At 40.2% G+C, this 17006-nt stretch overlaps 1 protein-coding gene across 5 annotated transcripts in view; it reads left to right on the top strand.

Moving 5' to 3' along the window:
* Positions 1 to 17006, top strand: part of rerea (arginine-glutamic acid dipeptide (RE) repeats a) — a 575418-nt gene that overhangs the window by 229276 nt on the left and 329136 nt on the right. For 3 of the 5 annotated variants that reach the window (XM_060851825.1, XM_060851823.1, XM_060851824.1), the window contains exon 4: positions 2449 to 2514. The exons of the other annotated variants lie outside the window; for them this stretch is intronic. In XM_060851825.1, coding sequence (XP_060707808.1) covers positions 2449 to 2514 — 66 coding nt within the window. The remainder of the gene's footprint in view (positions 1 to 2448; positions 2515 to 17006) is intronic. 5 annotated transcript variants of the gene reach the window in all.

The raw sequence follows: 17006 nt of genomic DNA, 5'->3' as shown, positions 1-17006 counted from the left end.
ACTAGTAACTGAACTCCAGGATGGAATTTCCCATCAACCACCACCCTCTGTCGTCTTACAGCTAGCCAATTTCTAATCCAAACTGCTAAAATCACCCTTAATCATATGCCTCCATATTTTCTGCAATAGCCAACAGTGGGGACCTTATCAAATGCCTTACTGAAATCCATATGCACCACAACAACCACGTTACCCTCATCCACCCATTTGGTCACCTTCTCACAGAACTCAGCAAGGTTTGTGAGGCACGACATACCCTTCTCAAAACCATGTTGACTATCGCTAGTCAAATTATTCGTTTCTAGATGAATATAAATCCTATCTCTTATCACCCTTTCCAACACTTTACATGCAACCAAAGTAAGGCTCTCTAGTCTGTAATTAGCAGGATTGTCTCGACTCGCCTTCTTGAACAAGGAGACAACATTTGCTATCCTGCAGTCTTCTGGCACTGTTCCTGTAGACAATGACGACTTAAAGATCAAAGCTAAAGGCTCTGCAGTCATCTCCCTAGCTTCCTAGAGAACCCTAGCACTTGGCCCCAGGGGACTTATCTATTTTCATTCTTTCCAGAATTGCTAACAACACCTCCTTATGAGCCTCAATTCTATCTAGTCTAAGACCCTATATCTCAGTATTCTCATCAACAATGTTGTCTTTTTCCAGTGTGAGTACTGATGAAATATATTCATTTAGCATCTCCCCTATCTCCTTGGACTCCATGCACAACTTCCCACTACTGTCCTTGACTGGCCCTAATTTTACTCTAGTCATTCTTTTATTCCTGACATACCAATTGAAAGCTTTAGGTCTTTCTTGATCCTACCTGCCAAAGGCTTCTTGTGTACTCTACTGGCCCCTCTTGACTCTCTTTAGGTCCTTCCTGGCTAACTTGTAACTCTCAAGCACCCTAAACTGAGCCTTCATGTCCACATAAGTCTCCTTCTTCCTCTTGACAAGAGATTCAACTTGTTTAGTAAACCACGGTTCCCTCGCTTGATCACTTCCTCCCTGCCTAACAGGTACATACTTATCAAGGATACGCCGTAGCTATTCCTTGAACAAGCTCCACATTTCACTTGTGCTCATCCTCTGCAGTTTCCTTCCCCATCCTATGCATCCTAAATCTTGCTTAATCGCATCATAATAGCCTTTCTCCCAGCTATAACTCTTGCCCTGCAGTATATGCCTATCCCTTTCCATCACTAAAGTAAACGTAATTGAATTGTGGTCACTATCTCCAAAGTGCTCACCTACCTCCAAATCTAACAGCTGGCCTGGTTTATTACCCAGTACCAAATCCAGTGTGGCATGCCTCTTGTTGGCCTATCTACATGATGTCAGGAAACCCTCCTGCACACATTGGACAAAAACTGACCCATCTAAAGTACTCGAACTATAGTGTTTCTAGTCAATATTTGGAAAGTAAAAGTTCCCCCGTACCACCTACCCTGTTATTTTTGCTCCTATCCAGAATCATCTTTGCGATCCTTTCCTCGATTTCTCTGGAACTTTTGGGAGGCCTATTGAAAACTCTCAACAGGGTGACATCTTCTTTTCTGACCTCCCCTTTCCTGTTCCTAACCTCAGCCCATGCTACCTCAGTAAATGAATCCTTATCAAACGTCCTTTACGCCACTTTAATACTGTCCTTGACTAACAATGCCACACCTACCCTCTTTTACCACCTTCCGTGTTCTTAATGAAACATCTAAACCCCAGAACCTGCAACAACCATTCCTGTCCCTGCTCTATCTATGTCTCTGAAATGGCCACAACATCAAAGTCCCAATCACCAACCCATGCTGCGAGGTCCACCACCTTATTCCAGATGCGATCGCTATTGTCAGAAACAGTGTAGCCAGTTTTCCACATAAATGGAAAACGTAAACAATGAGTTAAGCAAGGTCTAATCATCTGATTTTGTCACTGTCAATAACTTTCAGTTTTTTTGAAATTAAAATGCTGTGCTGTCTTTTCTGTCCATCCGACGGCAGAAGGGCCTCCATTTAATCTCAAAAATATGGTAGTTGTACAATGCAGCACTCCATCAATAATGTACCGGAGTGTCAGTTCTATTTTTTGCACTCCAGTCTTGAAATGGACTTGAACCCACAACCTTCTGACTCATACAACAGCCTGAACTAATCAGCTACCAACTGACCTCTGGTTGGCAAATGCTGGAAATGCTTAACTGGTCAGGCAATGTTTATGAAGCGAGAAGCATGCTAACTTTTTATAGCATGTTAATAGCCATTGGTTATAACTATTTTGATGAAAATTGAAAGATCTTCAATCTGTAATATTAACTTGGTTTCTTTTTCCTCAGATAGTACCAAACCGCTGTGTATTTCCACCATTTTATGTTTTTATTTCAGATTTCCGACATCTGCAGCATTTTACTTTGATATGCAAATTTTTACATCAAGATGTTCTTTTTATGTTTAGGCTGAAATCTGTGCTCGCCAATCGTCTAATGCCCAAGGAAGACTTCGTAATCTACTACCTGAACCAGTAAGATCACATGTAGTACCCCAGGATGCTCTTTTATAACTGATTAGCCAGCCTGGCACATTAATAGAATTTGAAATATGGACCTATTATTGGGCTAGGGATTCTGCTCACTCTGTTCCAGATAACACTGTAAATGGATCTTTAACTGGGAGAGTAATTCTGGTTTGATAGATCGCAGGAAGTGTGCCATTGCAGATAGACTGTCCAGTTTAGGGGGCGACACGGTGGCACAGTGGTTAGCACTGCTGCCTCACAGCGCCTGCAGACCCGGGTTCAATTCCCGACTCAGGCGACTGACTGTGTGGAGTTTGCACGTTCTCCCCGTGTCTGCGTGGGTTTCCTCTGGGTGCTCCGGTTTCCTCCCACAGTCACAAAGATGTGCGGGTCAGGTGAATTGGCCAAGCTAAATTGCCCGTAGTGTTAGGTAAGGGGTAAATGTAGGGGTATGGGTGGGTTGCGCTTCGGTGGGTCGGTGTGGACTTGTTGGGCCGAAGGGCCTGTTTCCACACTGTAAGTCTAATCTTTAGTCAGTTAATTTATAGTAGTACTCTGGTCATCCTTGGGACCCAAAGCTTTCTGCACTTGCAAAGTGGGGAGAGGGTGGATACACTCTTAAGTGGCTGGATTAGAGACTGCCAGGCGTAGTGATGGAGTTACATACATGCCCATAAATATGTATTAAAAAACTTGGATTATTTGTAGTCCAAATTAATCTTTCTCTTGTTGCTAAAGGTATATTTTCTAGAATAGTATTTATTAGTTCACTGAAACTAATGTTACTAGATCAGTTTTCAGGACTCTTGTCCATTAGAAGAAATTGACATTGAAGTTGCATGTGTGTCAGTTCCTGCATGATGATGTCTCTTTATTATTCTTACGTCTGTTCTTCACCAGAATCATTTATGGTTGCTTCTGTGCTAGTTAACACCTACTCACGTTTATATAGTGAGCACATAACTACTATATACTCAATTTGCTATTGGAAATACTCCCTAGTTGCGTCACATGTAGTTAACAAGGCAGAAATCTGTACAGAGACAGATTATGGGAACACTACTTGTGAGAATTAAGTTTTAAGGATGGTCATAGAGGAAAGGAAATGAAAAGAGTGGAAAGATTTGATTCAGGAAGAGATTTTGAGTTTACTTGCAGATCTGCTATTTGAAAGAGAGGCTAGGGGACATTGTAGAGTTTGGAGTTAGCAGAGCACAGAGCTGAATTGCTATCTTTATTCCAAGTGTTATATCTTTTATCTCCATTGTCCTTTTGCAGACCTTACATGGTTCATTTCAACCATCCTCCTCTAGTGCCAGTTCCATGCTCGCTCTTGATACCAATCTGCTATCTAATCAAATGGAAATTATATCCAGCAATAGTTCTTTTTCCCTGCACAAGTGTTCAGGGATCTATATTTGACTTTTTCTTCTTTTGTCATTGGCATGCTGTCCTTTGGTGACATCTCCATATACACTGAATCAGCTTCAACAAGTACGTAGAAAAAAAAACCATCCGTATCTCCCCTCCATCGATCTGATATCCAGTTTTGGATGAGTCACAGTTTTCTCCAGTTAATCTCTGGGAAGACTAAATTGTTGTCTTTTATCCTCTGTACCCTTATCACTGTTGTCCTAGGTCACCCTGCTGGTGCTCTTAGGTAAACTTGTTGCATCAGCTACACATTATTTGACCCAAGCCAAGTTTCTTACCTCATGTCCTCTCCAAAAAGCAGCTGCTTAATTTCACCTCTTTAATTGTGTGCTTCAACTCTGTTTCAGACCAACTACCACTGAAATTCTCGCGTGACTTTGTCTTCAATTCAATTTTTCTCTTTTTTTCAACCCTCCGCTACCCATTCCAAAAGAAGGTCCCTAAAACTATGGCTGTTTATAGCATATCCTGCTCAACAATCACCTTCTAACCTAGCTAATGTATAATGAATGCACAGAACTGTAGACAGTGGAAATCTGAAACACAAAGTGTGCTGGAGAAAAACAGGTCTTGCAGCATCTTTACAGGGAAAAACAAAGTTCATGTTCTGAATCTTGTGGTCTTTTCTAATGTGCGTTGGCTTCTGATCCCAATGCCTACAGTTTAAATTTTTCTTCCTTGTACTCAAAACTCTTCACCGCTTTCCTATCATGTAACCACCTTCAGTGTTACATTACACCCTTTTGAGGTCTGCTGACTCTAACCTTTTGTCCACCAATTGCAACCTTGTCTCCAGTGACCTTGGATTCCTGCTTCAAGTTTCCTGCTAATGCTTTTCTCCATCTCCTCCTTTAGGACCTCTTAATATAACACTATTTTGGCCAGGCTTTTTATTTCTCTTCTTTGGTTTGACAACAATTTATTTTCCATTGGTTGTGGTTCTGTTCGCCAAGCTGGGAGTTTTTGTTGCAAACGTTTCGTCCCCTTTCTAGGTGACATCTTCAGTGCTTGGCAGCCTCCTGTGAAGCGCTTCTGTGCTGATTCCTCCAGCATTTATAGTGGTTTGAATCTGCCGCTTCCGGTTGTCAGTCGCTGTCCGCTGCAGTGGCCGGTATATTGGGTCTAGGTCGATATGTCTGTCTCTATCAACAGACACATCGACCTAGACCCTGTATACTGGCCACAGCAGCGGACAGCGACTGACAACCAGAAGTGGCAGATTCAAACCACTATAAATGCCGGAGGAATCAGCACAGAAGCGCTTCACAAGAGGCTCCCAAGCACTGTAGATGTCACCTAGAAAGGGGACGAAACGTTTGCAACAAAAACTCCCAGCTCGGCGAACAGAACCACAACAACGAGCACCCGAGCTACAAATCTTCTCACAAACTTAGAAAACAACCCAATCGAAAATTCAGTGTTAGGGGTGAAATATCAAGTTTTTGCTCTTTGTGCAAGGGCATATCTCTGTTTTCTTAGTGTTCAAGTCACCTCTGTGTTTCTGGCGATCTGTGGTTAGATGAATAGTTTGCCTTTCTTTTTCACTGAAGTGAAATTAATGTAAATATGCAACCTACAGTGCTAACCTTTTGAAATAATTGCATTCCCAACATGTAACAGAATGTGGTATCAAGGAACACTTTAAGAGTCAGATCTCTTAAGGTTCATTTTTGCACTTAGAGTCTTCTGAGTTAATTCATCATTGAAATGTTTACCTAGTTTAAATTGCTGCTGCACCATAAAACCAGTGAAATGTCCATGTGATTACTAATTTTCTCATTTTAATCATCCATAAAAAACACGAAGCATAAAAAGCAAAATAAAAGCTTACACGGGCAGAAAATAGCAGCCCATTCCAATCACCCAGATGTGTGTATATTGGAATGATGACTGACCCTCGGGCAATTGAACTCAACTTCCTTTTTATGTAATAACATTAGGGCCTGGCTGTTTATACAAAACTAACTCCTTTATGGTTTTAAAATAAAACCTCGAGTTGTGAAACAAGAATATCATTTGCAATGCGTCTCATATGGTGCAGTGTTTCAAAAAGCAATTTTACTTGTGGAATGGTTGACATATTTAAGCCTGTGGGCACTTAGAATGTAAATGGAGTTAATTTCATAGTACACGAACAGTACCTAAATTAATGCATTATTTTAAAATGAAATATCTCAGAAACTGCAAATGATGTTTGGAAGGATATTGCAGTATGTGTTATTTATATCATGTATACATTGGAATTGTGGAGAAATAAAACACGAGGATGCACTTGCTATTGCTTTTGTTTCTAAACAGTTGCTCTGGTTATTTTGTTATCACCATAATGCATGGAAGTAACGTACAGTATATTCTTCATAGTTTATATTAGAGATGCAAGTTTGTCCCTTTGCTGAAGTGTTGTACAAGGATAATGCATGGTAGCTGGGATAGCCAAGAATTATTTATCACTAACTGCTCAAGGCACATGATGCATATTTATACTTCAATGGTGTTAGCTGTTTGTGTTTTCAAAAGAAAATTATTCTAAACCATGCTTCCAGAAACCGGTGCAGTGGCAAAGAAATTCTGTAGTGGGTGTCATTGGAGTCACTATGTTCATGACAAATTTTGAATGTGTTGAGAAATTTAAAATAGAATTCTGGATTTGGTAAACAAAATATTTATTAACAATGATGACTGGGTTGGCATCAAAATAAACATGACCTTGAGAGGGCTGAGAATATTCATTACTGTGCAGGAGTACATGCTTCTGATATTTCCTTGCTGCTCTTTTGCCATGATGCTTACATGGTAACTGACAAAAAAAACCAAAAATATTCTTGTAAACATATTACTAACATTGATTGTATTTGCAAAAGATTGAAAGATTAACAATATCTTTCAATGTTTTGGCTGTCCATTTCTTTCCTTTGTTAGGATCTGCTGATCTGGTAATCTCGATGTGAAATGTTAGCAAAATGAAAGTCATGACATGGGGCTTTGTGTTTGCATGTTGGATTATAGATCTTGTAGACTAAATTAAGATGTCAAATTTCAAAAAACTGCTGAGCACCTTCCAGTAATAATTACCTTAGTTGGTAACTTTAGCTGTTTGAATCTCAATTTCTCTACCAAAGTCTTTAAAAGGCCTATGAGGGATTGGTGAGTCAGAGTCAAATCGCATCACTGTATTTTCAGTGACCCTATCTGACTCCCTTGATGCCACATTTATGTAGTTCAGACTGAAACTTACCAAGGAAGAAAGAATGGGTGACAGATACTTCAACACGATGACATTATGAATAAAGCTTAATGAGCCCTTTTGTAGAAGAGATCAAGGAGCAGAAAGAAGCATTGAAGGGCAAAGATCAAGGAAGAAAGGAAAGATCAGTAGTGATAGACAAAATAATCTGGATCTGTCCAGTAAGAGAAAAATACAACACCAGACATTGGGAAAGAGCCTTGTGGAACATGTAATTGAAGTAGTATAGTTTGTATATTTGTAGTGAGTCCATTAGCTGGTGAGTTTTATTTTAAGGGTAGAGTCCAGTTAAACCCAGGAAATATTGAAAATATTTCTCTGAATCTTGGTTCCAGCTGTTGTATATTGTCTGATAGATATTCAAGGAAGGAAGCCTCCCTCAAATATGTGGTTGGTTAGCACTGTTGCCTCGCAGCTCTGGGTTCAATTCCCGCCTCAGGTGACTGACTGACTGACTGTGTGGAGTTTGCACATTCTCCCCATGTCTGCGTGGGTTTCCTCCAGGTGCTCCGGTTTCCTCCCACAGTCCAAAAATGTGCAGGTTAGGTGAATTAGCCATGCGAAATTGCTCGTAGAGTTAGGTGAAGGGGTAAATGTAGGGGAATGGGTCTGGGTGGGTTGTGCTTCGGTGGGTCAGTGTGGACTTGTTGGGCAAAGGGCCTGTTTCCACACTAAGTAACAAGAAATAATGACAAGAAATATGAAAAGTAATTTAGATACATAACAGGAATCCTTGTATAGCAGATTGAGGGTTTTATACTTGTCAACTGTGTCACGATACTTTTATTTATTGGATATTGCCCTAACCTCTGCCAGCTCATAATGCAAATAGAGGGGAAGGGAAACCATTCTGCATTTCTGGATCACTTAGCAGTTTTAAGTCCTTCTTTCACCACACGCACAATGCATTTTAATCTTCTCTACTGCTGTTGGAAATGCCGTATTCTGTTCCTGATAACAATTAAAGATTGACACCTATGTGTTAAGTTTCAACCATAAATAGCTGTGATATTAAAGGGAGCTTTGAAATTCAAGCAACTAAAATTCACAGTCGTTCCTAAATGATAAAGTACTCTGGCAGGAACAGAAGATGCATGCTTGAATGAAAGAAAATGCACAAGGAATATAGCACCGTATATAGATAACAGATGGCAATGATTCTTTTTAAAGCTGCAATGTAATCTCTTATTTCACATAATTGTTTAAACAACTTTTGAGGTTTACAAGATGTAATCAGAACCTGGTTATAATGTTACATCCTCAGAGAACCACACAAGAAACTGTCAAATCCCACTTTTCGATTTCATTATTTTATCAGCTCTGACTAGCAGCTTTCTAAATGTGATTGTGTTGCACTTTGTGATGGCATCTAATTATGTGAGGCAGTTCCTGTTGGACTTTGGCATTGGAGGTCTTTGCAGATGATTCCATTTTCCTTCTCATGGCTGTCATTTTACAAATTGCATAAATTCCTAAATTAAGCACAGAATTAAATTTTGCACAGTAAACAGTAAATGTTTAACTTTTAATTGTGTTTTATATATTAAAAAAAGATATTTAGATTCAGGAAGATAAACCTTTGAGAGTGTGATATATTTATTTAAAGTTATGAGATTTGGTGTTTATAAAACAGAGGTGCAAAGTACAGAAACAAAGTAATGTTTTATATGTTAATCATTGGGTAGACAGCAGTTAGATTAAAATATTCAATTTGTGTGCCCTATGTTAGGAAGGACTAAGATTGTATGCAGAGGATGCTGAAGAGATTTGCAAAGATGATATTGGGGTTATGATTTTTAGTTAGCAGAGAAAGTACAGCACCTCTGCCTTTTTCTTTGGAGGAGAAAAGACAGGTGAGATGATCTGGAAACATAGAAAATTGGAGCAGAAGCAAACCATTCAACCCCTCAAGTTTGTTACACTCGTCAATTTGATTATGGCTGATCATATACTCACCTACCTGTTCCTGTTTTCTCTCCATGCCCTTTTATCCCTTTAACACTAAGAACTATGTCATTTAAAGGTTTGGGCTCATCTGCTTTCTGTGATAGAGAATTTCACAGCCTCCGGTCTCACTGGGTGAAGAAATTTCTCCTCTTCTCAGTCTTAAATAGCCTATCCTATATCCTTAAACTGTGACTCCTGTTTCTGGATTCCCTGCATTTATCTAGTCTAGTCTGGTTAGAATTTTATAGGTGTATGTGATTTCCCTCATTTTTACAAACTTTGGTGAAAATATTCATAAGCAAGCTAGTCTCTCCTCATAAGTCAGTCCTACCATTCCAGGAATGAGTTTGGTAACCTTTTATTGATTGCCTTCATTATCAAACTTCCTTCCTCAGATAAAGAGACCCAGACTGCATATAGTCCTGCGGGTATGGTCTCACAAAGGTCCTGTACAACTTTGCTGCTCCTGTATGCTTGAGTCCTCTTGCTGTGAAGTCCAGCATATCATTTGTTGCCTTCATTGCCTGCTGCACCTGCATGTTTACTTTCATTGACTGGTGTACAAGGACAAATAGGTCTCTTTGCAACTCCCTACCTGATTTATTGCCATTCAGCCAATCTGCCTTCTTGTTTTGCTGCCAAAGTAGATAACCTTACATTTATTGACATTATACTTTGTCTGCCGTGCAATTGCTGGCTCATTCAACTTGGTAAAAACAATGATTGCAGATACTGCAAACCAGGTTCTGAATTAGTGGTGCTGGAAAAGCACAGCAGTTCAGGCAGCATCCGAGTAGCAGTAAAATCGACGTTTCGGGCAAAAGCCCTTCATCAGGAATACTCTATCCACCTCCATAACCAGCGCTCCTCAAACATTCCAGAAGGTTCCCCTCACCTCTGGAACTGCTCAGATGCCATTAGCCATGCAGCTGGTGCAGCCACCATCCCCACGCTGATTGATGACATCACTTCTGCCCCCATCATGGCTGCTTCCACAGCCACTTTCACCCCTCACAATTCCTCACGCACCACATGTGACATCACTTCTGCCCCTCACATCGTCACTGATGTCACATGCTCAGTGACTTCCGCCCCCCCCTCCAATACTGCCATGTTTGCCACCACTTCCGCCCCCACCGACACTCACCTGCATTCTGCTGACATGCCCCCACAGATCGCACTGTCACCATCCCCAATCCCCAGAAGTCTGAGGGGAACACCACCCCTGCTCTTGACCCTACCCCCATTCCCCCCACTACCACACCCACTTCAGTTACAGGCTCCACCCCCACTCCCAACTCCACAACTCCACAGGGTCCCAGCTCCCAGCCCTGCCGAATGTTCACCATCCCTTTAGACCTCCCCCTCACTGAGGATGAATGATCAGTCCTCAGGAAAAAGTGAGGTCTGCAGATGCTGGAGATCAGAGCTGAAAATGTATTGCTGGAAAAGTGCAGCAGGTCAGGCAGCATCTAAGGAACAGGAAATTCGACGTTTTGGGCATAAGCCCTTCATCAGGAATCCTCAGCAAAGGACTCACCTTCATTCCCCTCCGCCCACAAAAAAGGCCTGTTTTCTTAATGAAGGGCTTTTGCCCGAAACGTCGATTTTACTGCTTCTTGGAAGCTGCCTGAACTGCTGTGCTTTTCCAGCACCACTAATCCAGGCTCATTCAACTTAATCTAAATCACTCTAAAGCATCTCTGGATTGCAGTTCACCCTCCCACCCAGCTTTTCATCATCTGCAAATTTAGAAAATACATTTAGTTCCCTCATCTAAATTATTAACATATATTTTGTGATCAGCTGGGGACCAAGCACTGATCTCAGCAATACTCCTCTAGTCACTGACTGCCACCAAGTTCTCCATTCATTTTAGCTTGCTAACCCAATACCATGTGTTTTAATTTTACATGCTTATGTGGGATCTTAATGAAAGCCTTCTGAAAGTCCAAGTAAACTACCCCCATTGGCTTTCCCTTAGCATCGCTACTGGCTGCATCCTTGAAAGATTCATTAAATCTTTCAAGCATGATTTCCCTTTTGTAAATCCGTGTTGACTCTGTCCAATCCTATCACTGTTTTTTTTAAGTGCTCTGCTGGAAATCTTTTATAATGGACTTTGGCACTTCCCCATAACCGATGCCATACTAACTGGTCTCTAATTTTCTACCTTCTCCCTATGTTCTTTGTTCTTAGAATAATTAGGATACATTGGTTACCCTCCAATCCACGAGAACTGTTCCAGAGCTGTAGAATTTTGAAAGATGACCACCAATCCCTATTTTTAGGGCCACTTCCTAACTATTCTGGGATGTAGTTTATAGGACCCTGGGGATTTATCTGCCTTTAATCCCATATATTTCCTCAACACCATTTCCCTATGAACTCATTTCCTTTGGTCCCTCCTGCTCACCTGTGTTCCCCAACATTTTTGAGCAGTTATTTTTGTTCTCATTTGTGAAAACAGAACCAAAATATTTATTTAACTGCCATCTCTCTGTTTCCCTATTATAACTTGCCCTATTTTTGGGTGTAAGGGACTTAGATTTGTCTTAACTAATCTTTTTTCTTTTCACATCCCTATAGAAGCCTTTACAATCAGTCTATTTCCCACAAGTTTATTCTTGTAGTCTGCTTTGCCTCCTCTTTAGTCTTTTGTGCTCCTTTGTTGAAATTTAAATTGCTTCCAGTCCTCCCCTTTTTGCACCAACTTTGATTGGATCATTGGATGTCATACTATCCCTAATTTCCCTTGTTAGTGATGGTTAGCCACCTTTCACATTTTATGTATGTGCCAGACTGGAATGAAGAATTGTTGCAGTTCCTCCATGCCCTTCTTAAATGTTTGCCATCGCCTGTTCACTGTCATTCTTTTAAGTATTCCCCAATTTATCATAGCCAGCTTGTAACTCAGGTCATTTCAGTTCCTTTATTTAGATTCACTTATTTGGTTTTCCTTTTTATGAGATTCTGGAGAGACATGCAAAATTGGGAAGGGTTTTCATAAAATATTTGGGAAGAAATGTTGACACTGGTTAATGAGTTAGTGACTAGATGGTACAAAGAGAAGATCCTCAACAGAAAAGTTCGTAGAGAAACTTGTGGCATAAAATGTCTGACCGAATCAATGCTGGAACTAGAATCACAGTGTCTTTTGATAGGGAGTAAATGTTTGCAAAATAAGAATTTCTTGAGTTTCAAATTCAATTGTTAAGAAATTGCAGATATTATGGTTTTATTTATGGTTAAATTTCTTTTATTTCTTTATGGTTGCTTTGAAGTGTAAATGAGCAAATAGAGTTCATGTTGGTTGATTTCATTATAGATATTGGAATAAAATTCATAATGGAAAAGTTAAAAGACAGTACAAACGGAGGTGATATATTTCACATGCAAAAAGCTTGTGTAAATTTACACAGGTGTGTTTGGTAACTGGTTTCAAAGGACTAGCCACTTGCTTGAGCCATCCTTCCATGCTCCGATATCAGCATCCATTTTTAATTATGAACTTTATTGGATCTTTACAACCATTTTTACTTATTTGTGCATTTATGAAGCCAATTTTTGATTTTATTTGCTAATGTAATTAATCATGCAGATATGAGTTTACCAGTGCTACCATCAGTTATGGTTGTGTAATCCATCCTGGCAGCATATTATATCTCAAAGGTTTACAGTTTCAAATCTGATATAAAGCTTTTGGGAATTGCATGTATTTCTTTCAAAGCATTGCTATGAATTATTCTATCTAGTATTGGGCTGTCACTAAGGCAGAGACCGTGGTGTGGAATAGGTGGCAACTATTATACAAAGATATTTTAGGCAGCTCGTGGAGTCAGAATTGTACAGCACAGAAACAGCCTTTGCAATCCAACTCATCTGTGCCAGCCAGATAGAGTCATAGAGATGTACAGCATGGAAACAGACCCTTTGGTCCAACCCGTCCATGCCGACCGGATATCCCAACACGATCTAGTCCCAATTGCCAACTAAGCCTCCAAACTGTTTCCATTCATGTACCCATTCAAATGCTTTTTAAATGTTGTAATTGTACCAGCCTCCCCCACTTCCTCTGACAGCTCATTACATAAACTCCACCCTCTGCATGAAAAAGTTGCTCCTTCGTTCCCTTTTAAGTCTCTCCCCTCTCACCTTAAATCTATGTCCTCTAGTTTTGGACTCCCCTACCCTGGGAAAAAGATCTTGGCTATTCACCCTATCCATGCCCCTCATGATTTTATAAACTTCTGTCAGGTCACCCCTCAGCCTCCAACACTCCAGCCTATTCAACTTCTCCCTATAGCTCAACTCTTGGGTCGAGATTCAAGTTTGATGCCTCTCAGGTGTGTCATAACACTTCTGACCAGGTTGATTTAAAAATATATGAGAGACAGATTGAATTTACATGTGTTACGATCCCAATTAATTGTCATGCTGAGTAAGTTCGATTCCAGAGTGAAACTTGGCATGATAAATTATCAGTTTAACTGTTGCAGTTGGCTGTGGTCGTAGTTCATCACTGAACAAGAGGCTGACCTTCCTTTTATAGAAGAACATCAGTTTGTCTCACAAAAGCAGAAAAAAGCCCTGTAAATCAAGATATGTATATAAAAGAAACAATCTTAATGAAAATAACAAAAACATAGTTTCAACTACTTTCCCGGTGAAATATTTTTCAGATTCTCAATCCCACAGAAATATCACTCCTTTCTTAATTCTTTAATTTCTACTTTTTTATAATGATTCGTGGGATGTGGGCATCACTGGCAGGCCAGTATTTATTGCCTTTACCGAATTGCTCAGAGGGCAGTTAAGACCCATTGCTGTGGGTCTGGAGTTACGTGTAGGCCAGATCAGCTAAGGATGGTAGTTTCCTTCCCTAAATGACATTAGTGAACCGGATAGGTTTTTCCCAATGACCAATAATGGATTCATGGTCATAATTAGACGCTTAATTCCAGATATTATTTGATTGAATTCAAATTCCTCCATTTGCCGTTGTGGGATTTGAGCCAGAGTCCCCAGAACATTATCTGAACCTCTGGATTAACAATCCAGTGATAATGCCACATCCACCACTTTTCTTAACTGACTGTTTTGTTTGCAGTTTTTCTTCTTCGAATGATTGTAACAGTTTTAGCACTGCTTTCCCAGTTCTGATGACCTAAACCCCTCTCCATTTGAAACAGCTTGAAAACATCTTAATAAATTCTTAGAGCTTCGAGACTCCACAAAACTAACCTGTTCTTTTGCTAGAATGAAGCTCTGTTTTCCTAAATTGAAAACCTGATTCTACTGCAAGGAAAAAAACGGAAACCTGACGAAGATCATAGAGTCTTACAGCAAGGAAACAGACCGTTTGGACCAACTTTTCCAAACTAAATTAGTCCCAGTTGCTTGTGTTTGACCTCATACATGTACCAATCCAAATGTCTTTTAAATGTTATAAATATACCTCATCCAACACCTTCTCTGGCAGTTCATTCCACCTGTGAACCTCCCTCTGTGCGGAAAAAGCCGTCCCTCAGGCTGCTTTTAAGCCTTTCTTCTCTCACCTTAAAAATATGCCCCCTAATTTTGAACTCCATCACCACCACGGCCATCACGCCCCAAGGGAAAAGCCCTTTAATCACCTTATCTATGCCCTACATGATTGTATAAATCTCAATAAATTCATCCCTCAACCTCCTATGCTTCAGTGAAGAAAGTCTCAACCTATCCAGCCTCGCCTTTATAACTCAAACCCTTCTGAAACAGGGCAATCAGAACTGTACGCAGTACTCCAAAAATGGCATCATCAACGTCTCCTACAACATCAACATGACGTCCCTTCTCCTATACTCGGTGGTCTGAGCAATGAAGGCAAGTGTATTAAATGCTTTCTTAACCACCCTGTCTACCTGTGATGCAACTTTCAAAGAATTATATACCTGAACCCCTAACTGTATAAGTCATCCCCTTGTTTGTTTTACCAAAATGCAATATCTTTCAATTATCCAAATTAAATTCCATCTACCTTTCTTCAGCCCATTGGCCCAATTGATCAGGATCCCTTTATAATCTTAGATAACCACCTTCACTGTCCAATATACCATCAATTTTGGTGTCATCTGCAAACTTCCTAACCATACCTCCTAAACTCTCATCTGAATCTTTTATATAGATGGCAAGGGACAGTGGATCCAACATTGGAACATTACTGGTCACAGGCCTCCAGTCTGAAAAACAACTCTACACCACCACCTTTTGTCTCCTACTGTCAAGCCAATTTTGATTGCAATTGGCAAGCTCTTCCTGAATCCCCTGTGATCTAATTTACTTGTCAGTCTACCATGTGGAACCTTGCCAAAGGCTTTACTAAAGTCCATGTAGACAACCTCCCTCAACTGCCCTCTGATCCTGAACTATACTTCTGATTCTTCTGAACTGAACCCACATTAAAGCTTCTTGTGTTTCCCAGTCACTTGTTTTCTGTTTCTCAAACTCAATGGTGTAAGAACTTCTTCTATTAAAGCCACTCCCCTCTTAATGCAAATTGTTACCATCACCACAGAACTGAAACCAAATCCAACTGCCTGTATTTTAGCAATTAAATTTTAGAATGACAATATATTATTATCACATGAGAGATCATTATAAAAGGAGCAGAAGTAGACAATTGGCTGCTCTTATTGCCATTTGATAACATTACAGTTGATCAGTTTGTGCTTTGAATTCCACAATCTCATTCATCCCAATAATGCTTTTTTTAAACTTAAGAATCTATCTGCCTTAGAAATATTCAATGACCTCACTTTCACTGCTCTGATGCCGAGAGTCCCAAAGTTGTACAGCCCTCTGGCACAAAGCAAAATCCTCAAAAAGCAAACTGCTTTTCTTGTTTTAGTTGTGTGGGCATGGATTAAAAACTGAACATGAACCGTGTGTGTGAATGATGATGATGGAAACTTCTTCACCATAGTTGTCAAATCTTTCCATGATAAGGCAAATTGTATTTTGGCCTTCATAGCAAGAGGATTTGAGTACAAGATCAAGGATCTCATGCTGCATATATAGGAAATTGGGGACACCACACCTGTGTTGTTTTGGTCTCTTTATCTGAAGGGCTATTGTTTGTTTTGTCATTTCCTGCATAGGTCGATGGCAGGTTTCTGCCTGGTTCCACTTCTTTTCTCAAACCCTGTAACAATTGTTACAATTGAGTGATTTGCTTGGCAATTTGAGAGTAGTTGGAAAGAAATTTTAAGTGGAGGAGAAAGTGAGGACTGCAGATGCTGGAGATCAGAGCTGAAAATGTGTTGCTGCAAAAGCGCAGCAGGTCAGGCAGCATCCAAGGAACAGGAGAATCGACATTTCGGGCATAAGCCCGAGATTCCTGAAGAAGGGCTTATGCCCGAAATGTCGAATCTCCTGTTCCTTAGATGCTGCCTGACCTGCTGCGCTTTACCAGCAAGAAATTTTAAATGGTATTTTTAAAAATTCATTCACTGGATATGAAAGTTGCTGGCTAGAACAGTTTTTATTGCCCATTCCTAGTTGCCCAGAGACATTTCAGAGTCGACCATGTTGCTGTGGGTCTGGAGTCACAATCAGGCCAGACTACGTATTGGTGGCAGAATTCCTTCCCTGAAGGGTGTTAGTGAACCAGATGCGGTTATTTCAACAATTGATGATAATACCACTAGACCATTGTTGTCTAGGGAGACAGTTATATTACAGAGCTAATTTAGTAATGGAAAGGAGAATTAAGTGCAAGATAATATTGTTGCATTGATGACTCCTTAATAGAGACAGCTAGAGTATTCATTTCCACATGCATTCCCAATTCCTACCCCAACACAATACATGGCTACTTGCCCTAGTTAGCAAT

Source organism: Hemiscyllium ocellatum, chromosome 37, assembly GCF_020745735.1.
Source record: "Hemiscyllium ocellatum isolate sHemOce1 chromosome 37, sHemOce1.pat.X.cur, whole genome shotgun sequence".
NCBI classification, from domain to species: Eukaryota; Metazoa; Chordata; class Chondrichthyes; order Orectolobiformes; family Hemiscylliidae; genus Hemiscyllium; species Hemiscyllium ocellatum.
This window is presented reverse-complemented; position numbering and strand designations above follow the sequence as displayed.